This window comes from Sinohyriopsis cumingii, chromosome 11 (genome assembly GCF_028554795.1).
Source record: "Sinohyriopsis cumingii isolate HCF-2022 chromosome 11, ASM2855479v2, whole genome shotgun sequence".
NCBI classification, from domain to species: domain Eukaryota; kingdom Metazoa; phylum Mollusca; class Bivalvia; order Unionida; family Unionidae; genus Sinohyriopsis; species Sinohyriopsis cumingii.
In genome coordinates, this window is record NC_142971.1 from 79,150,923 (window position 1) to 79,171,946 (window position 21,024).

General features: G+C 34.1%; 1 protein-coding gene across 4 annotated transcripts in view; it reads left to right on the forward strand.

The window, feature by feature from the left end:
- The window catches only part of LOC149788810 (uncharacterized), a 104,453-nt gene that overhangs the window by 65,353 nt on the left and 18,076 nt on the right, over nt 1–21,024 (forward strand). For all 4 annotated transcript variants that reach the window (XR_016424254.1, XM_089974939.1, XM_089974940.1 and 1 more), the window contains 5 exons: nt 2,880–3,455; nt 6,007–6,037; nt 9,839–9,910; nt 15,475–15,734; nt 16,693–16,969. Coding sequence is in view for 3 of the 4 variants with exons in the window: in XM_089974939.1 (XP_089831065.1) it covers nt 2,880–3,455; nt 6,007–6,037; nt 9,839–9,910; nt 15,475–15,734; nt 16,693–16,969 (1,216 nt within the window). In the remaining variant the exon portion in view is untranslated. The remainder of the gene's footprint in view (nt 1–2,879; nt 3,456–6,006; nt 6,038–9,838; nt 9,911–15,474; nt 15,735–16,692; nt 16,970–21,024) is intronic.

The window sequence follows — 21,024 nt, forward strand, 5'->3', positions numbered from 1 at the left end:
GATTGGTAAAGTTTGAAGAATGCAGATATGGCATAAAACATTCTGGTGGTTGCTAGATTTGCAGGTGGCTCTTGCAAGATTTTGGATTTTCTGTAGCCAGTGATGTGTGTGTCTGGATAAGTGCACATTATCAGAGTTGGAGACACCTTAGTTTGCTTTATCTGTGAATTTTACTTTGTTATATGTCTGTTGATGTTGTTGTTTAATTTTATAACAACTCCATCAGGCACAACATAAAACTGCAAAGGTTTCTTCTTTTTAAGAGTAGTTCCTAGTGTGTGGATACCATGTGAGACTGAGTTAACCAAACTGAGACAAGAAAAGTAAGGCTAGCAAAATGGCTTGATTTTTGTGTCGCATGGGTGAAAAAGCCCAGTTTGAACTATGCACCTATGTGGCGCCAATGGTAAGCTTTCTCGTATAACACATTGGCTGGGCATTCTTAGTTGCAGGAATGTATTTATGAACCAGACCAGTAACTATTATTAAATGGTGTACCAGGCTACGATTGGGGAAGCATTGGATTCCATACTTAGTACTTCAAGACTGGGTCACTCACTGTAATATCATCATTGAAAATTTCAATTTGTATTCATTTTAAGATGCTTGTTTAAGTTCTTAAAATATCAGCAAAGAATCTGTCTCAGTTGATTATTATTGTTGCTCTCATTGATAATCTGCTTGAGGCACATATATCTGAAGAAAGTGACATGCTGCTATTAATAACCGTTTTGAATCACATTTATCAAGAAAATCATTCCTTTATTAGCTACCCTCCTGAGGCACATTTATATAAAAAATATTACATGCTTTTATTGTTAACCAGCTTTAGAAAATTACATGAAGCACATATGTTTGATTGTTCAGAAAGTTTGCATCTACTTGAATCAAGATGTGCATGTTTTGCATACTGGGTCATCTAGTGCATAAAATAATTTTATTTCTCAAAAGTTAGCATCAATGTTTATGAAAATATGTTTGGACTAATCTGTGTTATGTTCATGATTTAGATCAGTGATTTTGTTCATCAGTCTAAACTGCACTAGGGGAACGTAGATTGCAGTGACCAAGTTTTCTCACATTCTGAAATACTTTGCATTGTTGATTCCCCCAGTCCAAGAAATGTTGGTCATAAGGATTACTTTTCTCAGACTATTTCCTTGTCATTATCATTGTAGAAATATCAGTATACAATCATGATTGTTGTCTCACAAACAAAGCATTTACTTTGTTACTCTATTAATACAGTTACATGATTTATAATTGCCTTTGTTAAAATGTAAATTGATTACTCATTTATTTTTCTTCATATGGGGCTTTATTGTGACAAATGAATCCTTTATCTCCCTGACAAATATTCACATTAAAATTATTCATTTATCTCCCTGACAATATTCACATTAAAATGAATCCTTTATCTCCCTGACTAATATTCACATTAAAATGAATCATTTATCTCCCTGACAATATTCACATTAAAATGAATCCTTTATCTCCCTGACAAATATTCACCTTAAAAATGAATCATTTATCTCCCTGACAATATTCACCTTAAAATGAATCATTTATCTCCCTGACAATATTCACCTTAAAATGAATCCTTTATCTCCCTGACAATATTCACCTTAAAATGAATCCTTTATCTCCCTGACAAATATTCACATTAAAGTGGGTTCGAGTCCAAGGCTCGGCTAGCGTGGGTACGTGGGAAAGCCTGCCAGTAGCTTCTCGTGGGTCAGTGGTTCTTCCCTGGGTTTTCCAGGGTTCTTCCTCCACCAGTTATACTGGCCGCCATGTATAGCCTATCTTGTGCTGAAAAATGGCGTTAAGCCCTAGAACAACAACAACATTCACATTAAAATGAATCATTTATCTCCTTGACAATTTTTACATTAAAATGAATCCTTTATCTCCCTGCCAATTTTTACATTAAAATGAATCCTTTATCTCCCTGACAATTTTTACATTAAAATGAATCCTTTATCTCCCTGACAATTTTCACATTAAAATGAATCATTTATCTCCCTGACAATTTTTACATTAAAATGAATCCTTTATCTCCCTGACACATATTCATATTAAAATGAATCATTTATATCCCTGACAATATTCACATTAAAATGAATCCTTTATCTCCCTGACAAATATTCCCATTAAAATGAATCCTTTATCTCCCTGACAATATTCACATTAAAATGAATCATTTATCTCTCTGACAAATTTCACATTAAAATGAATTATCTCCCTGACAATTTTCACATTAAAATGAATCCTTTATCTCCCTGACAATTTTCACATTAAAATGAATCATTTATCTCTCTGACAAATTTCACATTAAAATGAATTATCTCCCTGACAATTTTCACATTAAAATGAATCCTTTATCTCCCTGACAATTTTCACATTAAAATGAATCATTTATCTCCCTGACAAATATTCACATTAAAATGAATCATTTATCTCCCTGACAAATATTCACATTAAAATGAATCCTTTATCTCCCTGACAATTTTCACATTAAAATGAATCCTTTATCTCCCTGACAATTTTCACATTAAAATGAATCCTTTATCTCCCTGACAATTTTCAAATTAAAATGAATCCTTTATCTCCCTGACAATTTTCACATTAAAATGAATCCTTTATCTCCCTGACAAATATTCACATTAAAATGAATCATTTATCTCCCTGACAATTTTCACATTAAAATGAAACATTTATCTCCCTGACAAATATTCACATTAAAATGAATCATTTATCTCCCTGACAATTTTCACATTAAAATGAATCATTTATCTCTCTAACAAATATTCACATTAAAATGAATCATTTATCTCCCTGACAATTTTCACATTAAAATGAATCCTTATACTTTTTAGGAGGAGGATTACTTTCTTGCTCCATGTATGCTCTCTCAGAAAACTCCCAAAGAGGTCATCTGCCCATTACCACAACCTCAGATGGAAAGCTCCTCAGTCCTATGTTTTCTCTTCGTGGGAAAATATTTGCCATCTCCCACTTTCCATAGACTTCTTGCTGCCTGTGTTGCACACTGGCCAATAGCCACAAAGAAGAAAGAGGAGACACTAGAGAATCTGATCTTCTGTGGGTGCGGGGTTTTTCAGCTGGACCATTATCACAAACTGACCCTTCATGTTAGGGACTACGTCATATTTATGAGAGTTACAAGAATGGGCATCAATGACAGAACTCCATCTTCAAAGGTGTGCATAGGGGTCAGAGAGTTTGTCACTGCCACTCTCATCAAGATCATTGGTTACCTGGGTCAGAGTCTGAAGTTTGAGTACTTCATACAGTGTCCTCAGTACAATGGTGTCAGTATCAACAGTCTGATTCCTGTGTCCCTGCTCAAAGAGAATGCAGAAGTATGCTGTGAATTCCATGACAATATGATTGAGTCATACAAGCTGTTGCAATTTTGGTTTGAGGATATGGTGAGTACAAGTGTGAAGTCCTCTCGAGATCTCCTCAATGCAAAAGTATAAAAATGTAAAAATTGAAACAAAGATACAAGTTGAAATAGATATTAGACATGCAGGATAGATGTGTTTTGCCGTACCACATTGTAGATGATAAGAATATGAATTAGACAAAGAAAGTTTACGTCTGCTTAAAGAAAAACATATACCCTTGTAAAATCCAACCTTTTACAGACATTAGTCACCTTCATAGCTGGATATCATAATAGATTTTTAAAAATTGGAGGAAAAGCAACATTAAACTCGTCATATTGCCATATTTTAAACAATATTAACATGAAGCATTAATTAAAGACTTCTTGTGATATCCTGGCTTGTGAGATAAAGAAACTGGTTATGATTTGACTTGTGTTAACACAGTGAGCTTACAAAAGCTTGTTGTCACTAATCTTCTTGAACGGATAAATGTTTTGACACGTACTTACCTTAATCCCATACCAAAATATGTTGTTTTTTTTATACTCAAAAAGTGTTATATGGTCCCATGAGGTGCCAGTGACCAAAATGATGTCATCCAACTGACAATAAACCATTATTATTTAAGCCTTCAGAAAATGAATGGAAATTCAAATCTTAAAGTATTTTTTCTGTCTCGTTTAAACATTTAATGCACATAAAAATATGAATAGTGGTAGAGTTAATATTGTCAGTCATCACCACCATACACATACACCTATGTGCAAATGCTTACATGATCACAACCACATTATATAAAAACATAGACTTGGAGGTCTCGCAAGGATTTTAAAACTAGGAGTGCAGGACTCCTGCTTTGGAAAAAACAGGAATCCCACCAGTAGAAGTTGCATTCCCTTCCCAGAAGCATATTGGACATACCTGAAGTGGCATAATGTCCAGATGAGTAGAACCAGTGGTTGCCATTGAGTTTAATTTTCCAACTTATTTACACCAGTGACATTTAACTCTTGTTTGTCCATTAAAGTGAGAGTGAATTATGTCAAGCCAAAGAAACGTCTTACTCCATGCACAAAGCTAAGCATCACACATAGTGTTCCATGTTAAATATCGGTTCTAGCAACTTCTAGTACTCTGACAACATGTACATCCACTGAATTTTCTCATTATAAATATAATTACAGATAAAATGATCATTTGATCAACACATTTTCAACCTCAGCAGATGGTTGAAGCAGGACTGGCAAGCCCTTGAATTTGCCATCCGGCAAATGTATGCATACGGAGGACTCCTGTATAAGTGATTTTCTGCATCCCATGTAAAAGAAATCATGTCCAAATATGCATGATTAAGCATTTCCAAGACCTCTGCCACTTCTTTAAATACATTACCAAATACCTTAGGAGAACTACTACTACATCCAGCCCTACAAGGTTAAAAACATTTAGCTAAAGGTCGGGCAGAATGGTGTACCCTTGGTACAGGTATTGGCACCAAACCACATGAATATGTCAATTATTATGTCTCTCATCAAGTGGGACATTGCAAACGTCCACTACCATGTTTTGGAGGTTCATTCATATAAACAGACTTTTGCTTAATTTCCAGAGACTTTTATGAGTGGTTATTATTGTGATCTTAATGTGTGGATTCATTCATTGACTCGGGGTTGATTTGTACCCTTATCCAAGTAAAGGTCATGTGATCTGACTTCAGGACAGGAGTTCCTGAAAAGTCAAGGTGACTTAATTCCTGATTGGTTAGTGTAAAGCATGTGACATTGTTTACAGCTTCATACCATTCTAGGATGAATGTGTATTGTCCATCTGTGATGCCTGCTTAAACTTTAAACATACCTAGTATTAATATCAGTCTTAGAAAACATTTAGATGTTTGCTTGAGGGATTCATTTCTTTAAATCAATCATTTATTGGAATTACAAAGTGCTCAGATCACTTGGAATAAACGTTATTTTAGAATTAATTTAATTCATTTAAAGACATTTTAGGATTATATCGCTGTGATGCATCAGTACATGTATTGGTACACCAGTACAGTAGTGCACATCATTCAGAATACCACTGGAACTCATTTGGAATCTCTGTACTTTTTGACTTGATATAACATTTTAGGACTATTCAGGATTCCATTCATCTTCATGGTTTGTGCTGTTATCTTTACTTAGTTTGTGACCATAGGGTTATAACAATGTGTACTGGGACAGGTAGTTCAGAAAATAGTTTTGTTTTCCCAGACAAAGATGTCTATGGAAATAAAATAATGGTTTCATCCCCATAGCTATCAGTGCCTTGTATTCCACATAAATAAGTATTACATAATAAATCAGAATATAGTCCACATAAATAAGCATTACATAATAAATCAGAATACAGTCAACATAAATAAGCATTATATAATAAATCAGAATACAGTCTACACAAATAATCATCACATACTAAGCATAGAATTCACAGAATTAAGCATCAAATACTAAATTAAGATATAGTCTATTGGCAACAAATATGAAAGATACATCTAATCTTTATACTAGCTAAATTTTTCTCATGATTTACTTTATCTGCATTTCAGGGGAATCTAGGAGGAAAAGGAGGAAATACAGGTAAGCAAGAGAAAGTTTAAGATGTTTCAGTCTCCTTAGCAGAAGTCTTGCTATTTATTTTAGTGTCCCAGGAATGGATAAGGCATTATTCTTTAGGCAGGTCTTCTTGTCCCAGGAATAGATAAATTAATATTCATTTGGTAGGTCTTTAATATATATATATATATATATATATATATATATATATATATATATATATATATATTTTGCTGTGGTTTTGAAAGAAAGCATTCTCCATACCTTGCACATTAGATAGACAAGCAAGACAATGCATTGTAGATTAGGAAATTGAAAGAGAGCTCTAAATTTTATGGATGTTAAAGCATTAAGCCTAAGTGTCCATAAGAAAAGTTTTTACTTTTATCAAAGAGGAAAACTTCTGAAAGCACAGAAGGAACAATGACTTTTAGGGGTTAGTAGAGAATAATATTTTCTCATTGTAGCATTGTTCTCTCAAATAAAATATTTCTTGCGATAGCCATATTAAATAAATAAAATAGAATTTATCATTAGAAATTAATGTTTCCTCCAATGATTATTTCCTTGCCTTCTGATAGATTAAATGTAACTCACTTTTTTTACGATTCACACTGGTAATGACCATTTATAAATGTTTCCAATAGGGTAAATATCAGAGCTGTGTTTCCCAGATTTATTTTGTGTCATATTATATCGTTCTTTACTGTATAATCTGCATGATAAAAATGTGCCTGGTAGATATTTAGGCTTTAGTCATTTAGAATGCTAGAGGTAATATTTCTGATCCAATTTATATCAGACTTGGAATTACAGTTTGTAGCATTGGAATTCTTGACATAGTTTGCTCATCCTTAATACAAAGCATCCTGGCAGGACGACCTTAAACCTTCAAACAGTATGGCATCTATTAAAATTAAGGAGACCATTAAGTAAGATTTTATCAAAACACTGCCAAATAGAATTGGACACCAAGGGATTCAGGAACAGAGGGCTTTCATGTGTGTACAACTGATGTTAAACAGCATTAAAATTAAACCACATGACTGAAAATGCGGCCCCGAGTGGCCGAGTGGTCTAAAGCGCTGACCGTTACGGATCACTGCCATCTCACCTCTGTCTGCTTGGGTCCGAGTCTTGGGTTTAGCCAATGTGGGTATATGAGAAAGCTTGCCAGTAGCTTCTCATGGGTCGATGGTTCTTTCCAGGGTTTTCCTCGGCTCTTCCTCCGCCATTAATACTGGCCGCCATGTATAGCCTCTCTTGTGCTGAAAAATGGTATTAAACCCCACAACAACAACAACATGACTGAAAACAAAAACAACCCAAAAACTTCAATCAGTTGATTGACAATTATTTCTCAAGAGAATTTTACAAATTTGGCATAAGACCCTTGTGTAAAGGGCTTGAATTTTGTGCTCGTGATGTCTATCCACCATACAATATGACCACATTTAATTCAATAGAAAAACATGTAAATGACATTTGAAGAACTGAACAACATAATCATGCTAAATCTCACAGAAAGCACTGCAACATTAAGGGCTTTCATGTTTTTAGAAATGATTGATCACAAGTCACTGTTACTAAACATAGAAGTAAAAGCTTTAAAGGATTTGTTATCGGAAATTTTTCTTCAGAAATTGACTATGTTTGTCAGAAAATAATCTAGTATCAACAGCTTTATGCATAAATTACTTATACAGAGCTGTCAAATATGGCTATTGTTATTAAAATTGAACAACGCTTTAAAAAAGCTTCTCATAATCACCCAACACAATTTGTGCAAATTTTACTAAATTTATTATATCATAAGGGGCTTTTAAGTTTATGTTATTAAACTAAGAGACTAACTTTGAAATAGTTATTGATATAACAATTGCAATCAGCAGATGAAATTTCAATAGAAAACATGCTACTGACAGAATTTCTAGACCAACTGAACCCCGGCCGAGTCATACCAAAGACTTCCAAAAATGGTACTAACAGCTGCCTTGCTTGGCGCTCAGCATTAAGAGGTTATTGTTAGGACTGGTCGGCCTGGTGTCTGGATAATGTGACTGGGTTGGACATCATGCTACATGTCTGCGGCATGATGCCCGAGTGCTAGATGTCACTATAAACTGTCACACTGCAGACATTGTTGTGATATGACTGAAACATTGTTAAAGCTGTGTTAAAAATCCAAACCATATCACATCACACTTGACCATCTGATATATATATATATATATATATATATATATATATATATATATATATATCTCTCTTTAAAATTCTTGCTGTACCACCAGACGTTTTGGTGTGACTAGAGATTATTCCACATTGAAATTGAGTAACAGCACTTAATGATTTTCTTAGGTATCAAATTTTTGCCATCTATTTACTAATTGTCCTTTATCACCTTTTTGCTGGATAATATTTGCCTTACCATTTACCCATCCTTCTGTCCATCTCTTTTGTGTACTGCCAATAACTTTGAGGCTACTTAAGATCTACATATAAAAGTTGTCAAACTTGTACATCATCATTAGAAATGTTGTGACATATCTCACTGAGATTTCAGTATTGAAGGTTGTCTTTATGACTCAGTATTTTAATTTTTCCATTACACTTTCCAGTCTTTATAGCTTTCCAGTCATTTTAGAATGCATTACAATTTCTATTCTTTATACTTTTCCAGTCATTTGAGATTCCATTACATCTTCCAGTCTTTATAGATTTCCAGTCATTTGAGATTCAGGAATGAAATTAACTTTGCTTATACTTCATTAAAGTAGTATGTTGATTGCCACAACTGGAGTCCTGTCTTCAAGGTCAATGTCTTTGCTTAATAACTGAAGTTGGATGAAATTTGACATATATCATTATTACGTGATGCACTGTGTGCTATATTTTCAGTCTTTGCTTAATAACTGAAGTTGGATGACATTTGACATATATCATCATTACATAATGCACTGTGTGCTATATTTTCAGTCTTTGCTTAATAACTGAAGTTGGATGACATTTGACATATATCATCATTACATGATGCACTGTGTGCTATATTTTCAGTCTATTTTAAAGGTTATGACTAATTCATATAAGTTTCCTATCACAATTTCCATTCCAGTCAATACATTTAAACCTGTTAGAGTTTATGTAGTTAAGCTTTCTATATTTCTAAGTTGTTATTTAGTGTTGTACCCTACATTAGTGTCCTATCTTTATGGTGATTTTAGTAATTTGGTTTTCCATCACCCTTTTATTTCCATTATATAGCATCAAACACTCTCCTTCAGCTTTATTGAAGAAACTTAGTATATTTATGTATTATTGTTCAAACATGACTTGTGTACTTTATTGGGGGTTTCATATTCATCAGCTTGGTCAAGTGTCATTATTTTAAGTTTTCCATCAAAATGTCCTTTCCACTCTTTAATGTCTGAGTAGTAACTCTACATTTCTATCACAAGAGCCGAAGCCAATTTCACCATTGTATACTTTTGATGACCTCATCACAGTAGACATTTTACAAAATGTCTCTAAATTTGTTAAATCTTCAGTGTAAGCTCAATAGATAGCTGAGTAACTTGTTCTAATGTGAGGTCTCTTCATGTGTAAGATATATGTTTCTTTACATTATAGCTGACTGGCTTGTTTTATGGATAGATAGAACTCTTTGTGTGTATTAATACAGCACATTCATCAATAGTTGACTAGCTTGTTGCATGGATAGATATATATCTTTGTTTAAGACATCACTCTTCAGGTAATAGATGACTAGCTTGTTGTATCGTTAGATAAATCTATTTGTCTGTAAGACATCATTTTCTTATTCAGCAAACACAGCTATCCAAGACCAGATCCTGCCTCAAGTCCAAGATGTGAGAGCTAGAACATTGAACATTCCAGGTAAACGTTATCAGTCAAAAAAATATCAATTTTTTTCATCCTGTATGAATTAAATACAGTACTGATCATTTAATAATTAGCATATATGGCTTTATGGTTCTGTTTCCATATATGGTCATGTGATGTCCATCATGTATCTGACATGGTATGGTCCTGTGTCAATGGACTTATTCCTGTCAGATTAAAACAAAACTGAGAATACCCACTGGCCATCTATAAATTAGCATAAGGTCACAAACTCACATAGTTTGAAATCTGCCCCTCCTTGGCAATTCCATGCTAATAATTGTATGCGCCATCACTGTTCAGACTCTGATATATCAATGTGAAGGAGATATTTTCAACTTGTTCCTCCTGCATGAATTAAATACTGTACTGATCATTTAATAATCACTTTTGTTTTGAAGTTTCTATGTTGCTTTATTTCTTGTATTCGTTTTCTTTTATGAAATTTGAAGGCTACACTTTTGGCTTGTCCCACAGTGAAATATGTTAAATTCAATTCTGATACTGGTTAATGTTTGTTCAAACCTTACCAGTGATATTCCTTATAAAGATGAAACGACCATCACAGTGATATGTGTATCTGTATCTTTAATATATCAAATTGTAGGCTGTGTATGGTGAATCATATCAATACTCACTTTTGTATCATTTCACCAATAGTAAATAGATTAAGTTCATCAAGCTGTTGGTTGACTTTAATTATGATCGAGGCATGCATATATCTTTGAGTTGGTCTTGTGCTGGATATAGAGATTTTAAATCACTTTTGAGACTCTTGCTAATTTACTGTTGATCAGTCTTGTTAAATAGGCCTTTGTCATCACAGTATTGGTTGAGTATGATTGTGTCTGAAATTCAAGCATGTTATTTGATATGATGTGAACTTGCATCTGATAGACTGAGCTTGTTAACAAGATATCAAGCACCTGATTGATGTGATGGCATCTGGTTGATTGAGGTTATTAACAATATCTCAAGCACCTGATTGGCATGATGGCATTTGATTGACTGAGGTTGTTAACAATGAATAAAGCATCTGGTTGGTTGAGCTTGTCAGCATATAGCACCTGTATATCTGATTATGTTTTAACTAAGTTCATGATAATGTGCATTGTATGCTATTAATAACAATTTATAAAAAGTACTCAGTAAAATTTGTCAAGTCAGTAACTTGGAGTTGAGAGATGTGACATATATTGTGTTTTCACAATACATGAGCCTGTTTATTGAAATGGTCAAATGCTAATGTTTTGTAAGCCAAGTGATTGATATCAAACCCACTTGTGACTGTTGCTTTTAGGCAGCTCATGTTCCTGCCACATATTTCCATTCCTGTTTAGGCATGGGTTGTTTTCACACCACCAGATTAGGTTTGTTTGTTCTTTAACAACGCGAGTCTGGAAATATATTATGGCATAACACATGTTACCGAGTGCTAAAGTCCTGATTTCCGCAAAGTGTTTACTTGATGAGAGTTGCAGGTCATTGTTTTTATTTGAAAACAAATTGGCTGTTCATACCGTTTAGGTTTAATTCTTTACTGTTACTCTGTCCAGCGATTACTTTAAAACTAGACCAAGTTTGAGACTGATTTATTGTAATACAGATAAAGAGCACTCCACATTGCAAGTAAAATAATCACATTTACAACTAAATGCTGAGAATGCAGATTACAAATTCTCAACTATTCGACTTAAAAATCATAATTTGAGAATTGAAAATGACATCAGCACTTTCTAATGTTACATTAGTTCACCATTTGTCACATACCAGATAGCTGGAACATGCAGTCTGATTCATAATCTCTTTATAATTGCATGACTGCTGGTTACTACATTAATTTGCCACCTGTGTAGCTCATATACTATAATAGACAAGTGTTATAAATTACCTGTACATGTGATTTGTGTGGCTGACATCCCCTAATAGCAAGTGTAAGAAATTACATGTACAGTTGACCTCACCTAATGGTATGTGACTGGAAGAATGTGTACATGCAAACAGATATAGAACATTTAGTTTGCAGTAAAAGCACTGTCAGTGGAACTATCAAAAATGCATGTATGTTTTAGGTATTTTTAATTAAAAAAAACTGTTAGTAGAATGACAGTATAGATCCTTTATCTGTCAAGCTACAGACTTGAAATTCATAAGTCAATGCAAGTTCTGTGTTTATGTAAAGACATTGCTCAGCATGTGTCAGACAGTAAATCTATAAATAAATTTTAGTCCTGTCAGTATGTAAAAACATGGCTTAGCGTGCTACAAACCATGAATTTAAAAATTAGTTTCATTCCAGTCAATATATAAAGTCATGGTTTAGCATGCTACAAACCATGAATCTAAAAATCTGTTTCATTCCAGTCAATCTGTAAAGACGTGGTTTAGCATGCTACAAACCATGAATCTAAAAATCAGTTTCATTCCAGTCAATGTATAAAGACATGGTTTAGCATGCTTGAAAAACCATGAATCTAAAAATAAGTTTGATTCAAGTCAATATATAAAGACATGGTTTAGCATTCTACAAACCATGAATCTAAAAATCAGTTTCATTCCAGTCAATATATAAAGACATGGTTTAGCATGCTACAAACCATGAATCTAAAAATCTGTTTCATTCCAGTCAATGTGTAAAGACATGGTTTAGCATTCTTGAAAAACCATGAATCTAAAAATCAGTTTCATTCCAGTCAATATATAAAGACATGGTTTAGCATGCTAGAAAAACCATGAATCTTAAAATCAGTTTCATTCCAGTCAATGTATAAAGACTTGGTTTAGTGTGCTACAAACCATGAATCTAAAAATCAGTTTCTTTCCAGTCAATGTATTAAGACATGGTTTAGCATGCTACAAACCATGAATCTAAAAATCAGTTTCTTTCCAGTCAATATATAAAGACTTGGTTTAGCATGCTACAAACCATGAATCTAAAAATCAGTTTCTTTCCAGTCAGTGTAAAAAGACATGGTTTAGCAGCTTCAGATAATGATTTATTTAGTCAGTCCAGGTAATATGTAAAGTCATACACTCAGCCATCTTCAGGTAATATGTAAAATCATACACTCAGCCATCTTCAGGTAGTATGTAAAGTCACACACTCAGCCATCTTCATGTAATATGTAAAGTCATACACTGAGCCATCTTCAGGTAATATGTAAAGTCATACACTCAGCCATCTTCATGTAATATGTAAAGTCATACACTCAGCCATCTTCATGTAATATGTAAAGTCATACACTCAGCCATCTTCAGGTAATATGTAAAGTCACACACTCAACCAGGTAATATGTAAAGTCATACACTCAGCCATCTTCATACACTCAGCCATCTTCATGTAATATGTAAAGTCACACACTCAGCCATCTTCAGGTAATATGTAAAGTCATACACTCAGCCATCTTCATGTAATATGTAAAGTCATACACTTAGACATCTTCATGTAATATGTAAAGTCAGCCATCTTCAGGTAATATGTAAAGTCATACACTCAGCCATCTTCATGTAATATGTAAAGTCATACACTCAGCCATCTTCAGGTAATATGTAAAGTCATACACTCAGCCATCTTCATGTAATATGTAAAGTCATACACTCAGCCATCTTCATACACTCAGCCATCTTCATGTAATATGTAAAGTCATACACTCAGCCATCTTCAGGTAATATGTAAAGTCATACACTCAGCCATCTTCAGGTAGTATGTAAAGTCATACACTCAGCCATCTTCAGGTAATATGTAAAGTCATACACTCAGCCATCTTCAGGTAGTATGTAAAGTCATACACTCAGCCATCTTCAGGTAATATGTAAAGTCATACACTCAGCCATCTTCATACACTCAGCCATCTTCATGTAATATGTAAAGTCATACACTCAGCCATCTTCATGTAATATGTAAAGTCATACACTCAGCCATCTTCAGGTAATATGTAAAGTCATACACTCAGCCATCTTCAGGTAGTATGTAAAGTCATACACTCAGCCATCTTCATGTAATATGTAAAGTCATACACTGAGCCATCTTCATGTAATATGTAAAGTCATACACTCAGCCATCTTCATACACTCAGCCATCTTCATGTAATATGTAAAGTCATACACTCAGCCATCTTCAGGTAATATGTAAAGTCATACACTCAGCCATCTTCATGTAATATGTAAAGAAATACACTTAGACATCTTCAGGTAATATGTAAACTCATACACTCAGCCATCTTCAGGTAATATGTAAAGTCATACACTCAGCCATCTTCATGTAATATGTAAAGTCATACACTCAGCCATCTTCAGGTAATATGTAAAGTCATACACTCAGCTATATTCAGGTAGGATGTAAAGTCATACACTCAGCCATCTTCAGGTAGTATATAACGTCATACACTTAGACATCTTCAGGTAATATGTAAAGTCATACACTCAGCCATCTTCAGGTAATATGTAAAGTCATACACTCAGCCATCTTCATGTAATATGTAAAGTCATACACTCAGCCATCTTCAGGTAATATGTAAAGTCATACACTCAGCCATCTTCAGGTAATATGTAAAGTCATACACTCAGCTATATTCAGGTAGGATGTAAAGTCATACACTCAGCCATCTTCAGGTAGTATATAACGTCATACACTTAGACATCTTCAGGTAATATGTAAAGTCATACACTCAGCCATCTTCAGGTAGTATGTAAAGTCATACACTCAGCCATCTTCATGTAATATGTAAAGTCATACACTCAGCCATCTTCAGGTAGGATGTAAAGTCATACTCTCAGACATCTTCAGGTAATATGTAAAGTCATACACTCAGCCATCTTCAGATAATGAATTTCAGTGTATTTCCTGAGGAATAAGATGAAAATTACTGTTGCCAGTTATGGTAAAAAGATCTGAATGTTAGTGAAATAACCTTCTGCCTTTTCTGTAATATATTTGAATTTGCCATAAATAAAAATTCTGCTTTTGTCAACATCTATCTTGAAGTCTGCAGTCATTTTTATCTGTCATTTGTAAGGGCCCCAAGGGGCCGAGTGGTCTAAAGTGCTCACCATTACGGATCACTGCCATCTCACCTCTGTCTGCGGGGGTTCGAGTCTCAGACTCAGCCAATGTGGTTACATGGGAAAGCTTGCCAGTAGCTTCTTGTGGGTCGGTAGTTCTTTCCAGGGGTTTCCCGGGTTCTTCCTCCACCATTTATACTGGCAGCCATGTATAGCCTCTCTTGTGCTGAAAAATGGTGTTAAACCCTACAACAACAACAACTGTCATTTGTTCAAGGCAGTAACCAAATTATTCCGCCTCAATGACCTAAATTTGTAATGGTCACTAAACTTTTCAACCACTTGCTACTTGTAGATACAACAGTATGATAGGTATTTGGAGTGATGATACAGCAGAATGAATTTTTGAATTTTAACATCAGGAACTTGAGCTTCTGTCTGAGCAAGATCAATTGAGCATGCATATGTAAAATTTTGTGTGCATGAGTGCCTTCTTCAAACCTTAAATTGTAGTGCCAGATTTTAGTTTGTAAGCTTATATGGAATTTTGTTTACAGGAGTGCCTTGTTCTGACCCTAAATTGTTGTGCCAGATTCTAAACAAATCACAGCAAGCTGCTTCTTCCAGCCAAGCTACATTGGAAGTAAACTGTCAATCAATGGGGCTGGAACTTTATGATGAAACACCCGCTAATGGGAACTGCTTTTTTGAGGCTGTCTCCAGTCAGCTTCAGCGATTAAATTGTGGTGTACAAAAATCCCCACAACAGCTACGCCAGGAGGTAGTTGCCTTCATGAGGACTAATCGAGTACTGAATGTAAGTAAAATTGTATGCTGTCTGATACACAATGGGGAATTTGAAGAACTTTTTTACCTTTTTTGAGAAACACGTTAAAGGCTTAGTGAAAAGAAGCTGTAAGCAATATGGGAAATCATGTAAAAGGCACTTCTTTTATGGCTGTGTTGCATCACAAATGTATCCATTCTCAGCATACAATCAAAGAACATGCACACACACGTTTCTGTCATAGGAATCCAGAATGACTGTGTACAGATGAGAATTAATTACTTGGTCGACATGTGGGTGTGACTGCTATGCACAGGTGCATATAGGGTGGTGTTGTGCATGATCAAGATTTTATAGGGGCATGTGCTTACAGGAAAGGTGATGGATGCCATTTACCTGCAGACCTGGGTCCTAATTTGTGTGCATATAAAGAGCGGGATGTATACATGCACACGCTTTGAACATATTTATGTCTGTTAAGTACATGACTATTACAAAATGTTCTTAAAGTATAAGAAGAGTAAACATTAAAGGAAATTCAGTTACATTAGTCATATGGTTTGTTAATGATACATTGTGGAAAGATATTGAGTCATTAAGAAGCTCGTTTGGTCATGCAGACATTTGATTCTAGTGAAATGCATCACTCCATACAAGATCTGCATGTGAGTTTGAACTTTTATTGTGTGAGTTTGTAATTTACTGTGCAATGAGCTTTCAGCAATTATATCCCAGGTAACACACCATGCACTCAATGACCATGACAATCTTTTCATAGTAGTTTCCTGTAACGTACATGAAATAAATATGGAAACATTTAATGACTTTATGACAGAATTATGTTGCATTTTATGTACATTGATCACTGAGAACACAAACTAATCAGACATGGTGTAATAAAACATCATCATCCCTGTCTTATGATGAATTTAATATCAATTTTTATTATCTAACCTAGTACCTAAGTGAATGTTTCTCTCCTACTCAGGCATCTGAAGGCACCATACATTTGGATGGTTTCATCTGTAATGAAACATACGATGACTACTGTACACGAATGGCGAGGGATGGAGAATGGGCAGACCATGTGGTGGTGGTTGCAATGGCTAGGAAATTACAAATGGATATTGTCATTGTAACGAGCTCACCATCATCAGGCCCTGATGACATCATTGTGTGGGTTGTTGGACAGACAGATTTTCAGGGGATGCCCATTCTCCTAGGGCACATCTGGGAGTCACATTATCTATCATTACAACCCATAGGTAAGATTCAAACTAACAAGAATGCATATTTAGTTCTGTTTAAATCCTGTTGATGAGGAGTAGAGTAGTTAAGTAATGGGATAAATTTGGTAATTTCTTATTATTTGGTTTGAATAATAATGATTTTATTATCACTCCTTTCAAATACAAATAAAGACATCTTGAAGGAAGACCACCTAAATCTGTCAACAGCAAGTTGTCTCGCAGGACATGCAGTCTGTCATAGAAATCATATATCATACTGTACTCAAGAATGCAGTCTGACATAGAGATCGTATATCATTACTGTACTCAAATTATGCAGTCTGTCATAGAGATGATACATCATACTGTACTCAAGAATGATGTGTGTCATAGAGATTGTGTATCATACTGTACTTGAGACATGCATTCTATCATACCAACAGAAAGTGGTCTCACAAAAGATGCAGTCTGTCAAAGAGATCATTTATTATACTGTACTCAAGAATGCAGTCTGTCATAGAGATCATATATCAAACTGTACTCAAGAATGCAGTCTGTCATAGATCATATATCATACTGTACTCAAAACATGCAGTCTGTTATGGAGATCATATATCATACTGTACATAACAAAGTTGACCCATCTATGAAAGGACAAAACTGAGTAAAAAAATAGAGCTTTTTAAATGGGCAATGTACGTCAGTAAATAGTCTGATATCAGCTCCTACCAGCTATAATATTTGTATATCAAATATTTAGCAGCAAACAAGAGCATTTGACCAGAGTATCATGCACAGTGGTCAGATAAACAACACTTAAAGAAAAACCCTTTTCTTCTCCCTGATGCTAAGAAAGGATTGCAGAAAATTGATTGTATCTCTTGGTGAAAGACACTGAAGTATCCGAAACTAATGAACTAACTAAATGGAAAACCAGCTTAATCTACCAAACCAATTGGATTGGACATGGCATTTTGACCTAACATCCATATTTACAAAAGATTCTAATCTTATATTTTTTTTAATTACAAATTACTGCATAGAGTTCTTGCCACAAACACTCACCTAGAAACAATTGGAAATAGCAAATAATGACAAATATTCTTTTTGTATGGAACATTAATTTAGTTTTGGGGGATTGTGCAACAGCTTTTGAAGGATTTAACAGGGTTCAAAGCCAACCTCAAAAATAGGAAAAGGCCTCAAATTTAACCGTTAGCCTAAAACAAACTTACATTAGCCTCAACATTTAACTTTGCTTGCTGTTAGCCTTAAAAAAGACTTACAAACCAACCATTGATTGTTTTTTAAGTATCTTATAGTTGTTATCTTAGAGTTTTGTTACACGACTATAATGTACATCTAGTGATTTGAAGCATGAAGCAGTATTTGATAGTAAGGTTGCTAATGTTAAATGATGGTTTCCGGCATAGAGGATGCTTACATTTTAGCACTGCTGTTGACAGTGCGAGTCAGACACATTTCCAAAACACGCCTTTGTGCAGTGGCAGCTTCATTTAGAGCCATATTATATGTGTTTTTCCTTCAAGACGTTTTATTTCTACTCTTGTACATTTGATCATTTTAGTAATTAATGGGTGGGTAGGGTGACCTTTAAAATTGCCTTAATGCCATTAAGAAACATCAAATTATACTTAAATTGTGTGCCTTGCTGCTGCTATGAACCCAGGATTTAAGCCAGTGAATTTGAAATAAGACTAATTTCTTGTATACTTTATCTTAAAGAAATAATTGTAGTTATGTTAGAGTCAGGCATTGCAATTAATTTTATATTTCTCATATCTAAAAGTTACATATATTTTGTGCCATGAAACAAAACTTGTGTTTGTGTGTATGCATGTGTGTTTGCATATATATATATATATATATATATATATATATAGGATAGTTCCTGGGATGGGTAGGGGAGCTATCCATGGCTACCAATGTAAGGGAAATATTTAAAAAAAGAAAATTGTCTTGTGAGTGTGTATTTAGAGAGAAATCAAAAATGCTTTTGTGTGTTTTTGTGAGAATAAAAACATCATGCTGTACATTCAAATGCATAAGAATGTCATAGGAATGATTGTAAAAGTGTACATTCAAATGCATAAGAATGTCATAGGAATGACTGTAAAAGTTTTCATTCAAATGCATAAGAATGTCATAGGAATGATTGTAAAAGTGTACATTCAAATGCATAAGAATGTCATAGGAATGATTGTAAAAGTGTACATTCAAATGCATAAGAATATCATAGGAATGATTGTAAAAGTGTACATTCAAATGCATTAGAATGTTATAGGAATGATTGTAAAAGTGTACATTCAAATGCATAAGAATGTCATAGGAATGATTGTAAAAGTGTACATTCAAATGCATAAGAATGTCATAGGAATGATTGTAAAAGTGTACATTCAAATGCATAAGAATGTCATAGGAATGATTGTAAAAGTGTACATTCAAATGCATAAGAATGTCATAGGAATGATTGTAAAAGTGTACATTCAAATGCATAAGAATGTCATAGGAATGATTGTAAAAGTGTACATTCAAATGCATTAGAATGTCATAGGAATGATTGTAAAAGTGTACATTCAAATGCATAAGAATGTCATAGGAATGATTGTAAAAGTGTACATTCAAATGCATTAGAATGTCATAGGAATGATTGTAAAAGTGTGAATAAGTATCAAACAATGAAAATAATCATCATAATGTTATTTGTGGTGACTTCAACAAAGACCAAGAGATATATAACCTGGTATGTGGATCATGACTGGTTGGTGTATAAAATCAAGATAGAGATATGTGCAACATTTGGACCATGTTATACAGTCAAGGTAGACATATGTGCAACAAGTGGACCATGGTTGGTCAATGTGTATAGAATCGAGGTAGATATGTGGACCATGGTTGGTCAGTGCGTATAAAATCAAGGTAGAGATATGTGCAACATGTGGACCATGTTATACAGTCATGGTAGACATATGTGCAACAAGTGGACCATGGTTGGTTAATGTGCATAAAATCAAGGTAGACATATGTGCAACAAGTGAACCATGGTTGGTCAATGTGTATAAAATCAAGGTAGACATGTGCAACATGTAGACTATGGTTGGTGTGTATGTATAAAATCAAGGTAGAGATATGTGCAACATGTGGACCATGGTTGGTCAATGTGCATAAAATCAAAATAGAGATATATGTAGTATATTGACCATGGTTAGTGTGTATAAAATCAGGATATAAATATATATAATATGCAGACCATAGTTGGTCATTGTGTGTAAAATCAGTATATATATATATATATATATATATATATATATATATATATATATATATATATCGGTAGAGGTATCATAGCATTTCTCAATTTTTTTTTTTCAAAACTGTTTTCACATCGGGGTTCCTCGACTTGACATGAATGGATGTAAAAAAAAAACTAAGTTTGATTGGTACATTGGTCCCTGAAACAAGCATCCTGTTGTTATTTGAAACTTGCCTCAAGAAAGTTTTACAAATGTTTGTTTAATACCAGCTACCCAAATAAAAAACAAAAATGTCTTATTCCCAGCATAGTTCGTCTTCAGATGACAGTTTTGTTTTGCAGATACTGTTTAATAAACATGATGAAGGCAGTCTATTTTTAACATTTGGAAATGGATCAGATTATTGGAGCTTGGAAAGTGTTAGTGGAGATACAAGTGACTTTGAACCTGAAAATGGTGTTAAGTGTGAGTGCAGTGTACAAGGTGGATGGACAAAAATAGGTGGCAGGTGGCATGCCGATCACCCACTGTTTCAGCAGTATTTAAAAAATTAATGTAGGAAAGGCAAAATAACAAGCCAAATTCAAATACAGAAAATTAACAGTAGAGTGCAATTTTCATTTCTTTCCTCAAGCAGTTTAGCCATGCAGCATCTTGTACTACAAACCAATATAGCCCTAGAATAAGGTTTAATATAAATTTAATAGGTCCCTAAAATTTAGATTAAGAAGTAAAGAAGTTTATTTGATCAAAATATCTCTGTATGAGTAAGCAAACTATGATGTTAATGGACTTAAGTAATGAACATGTTAGATC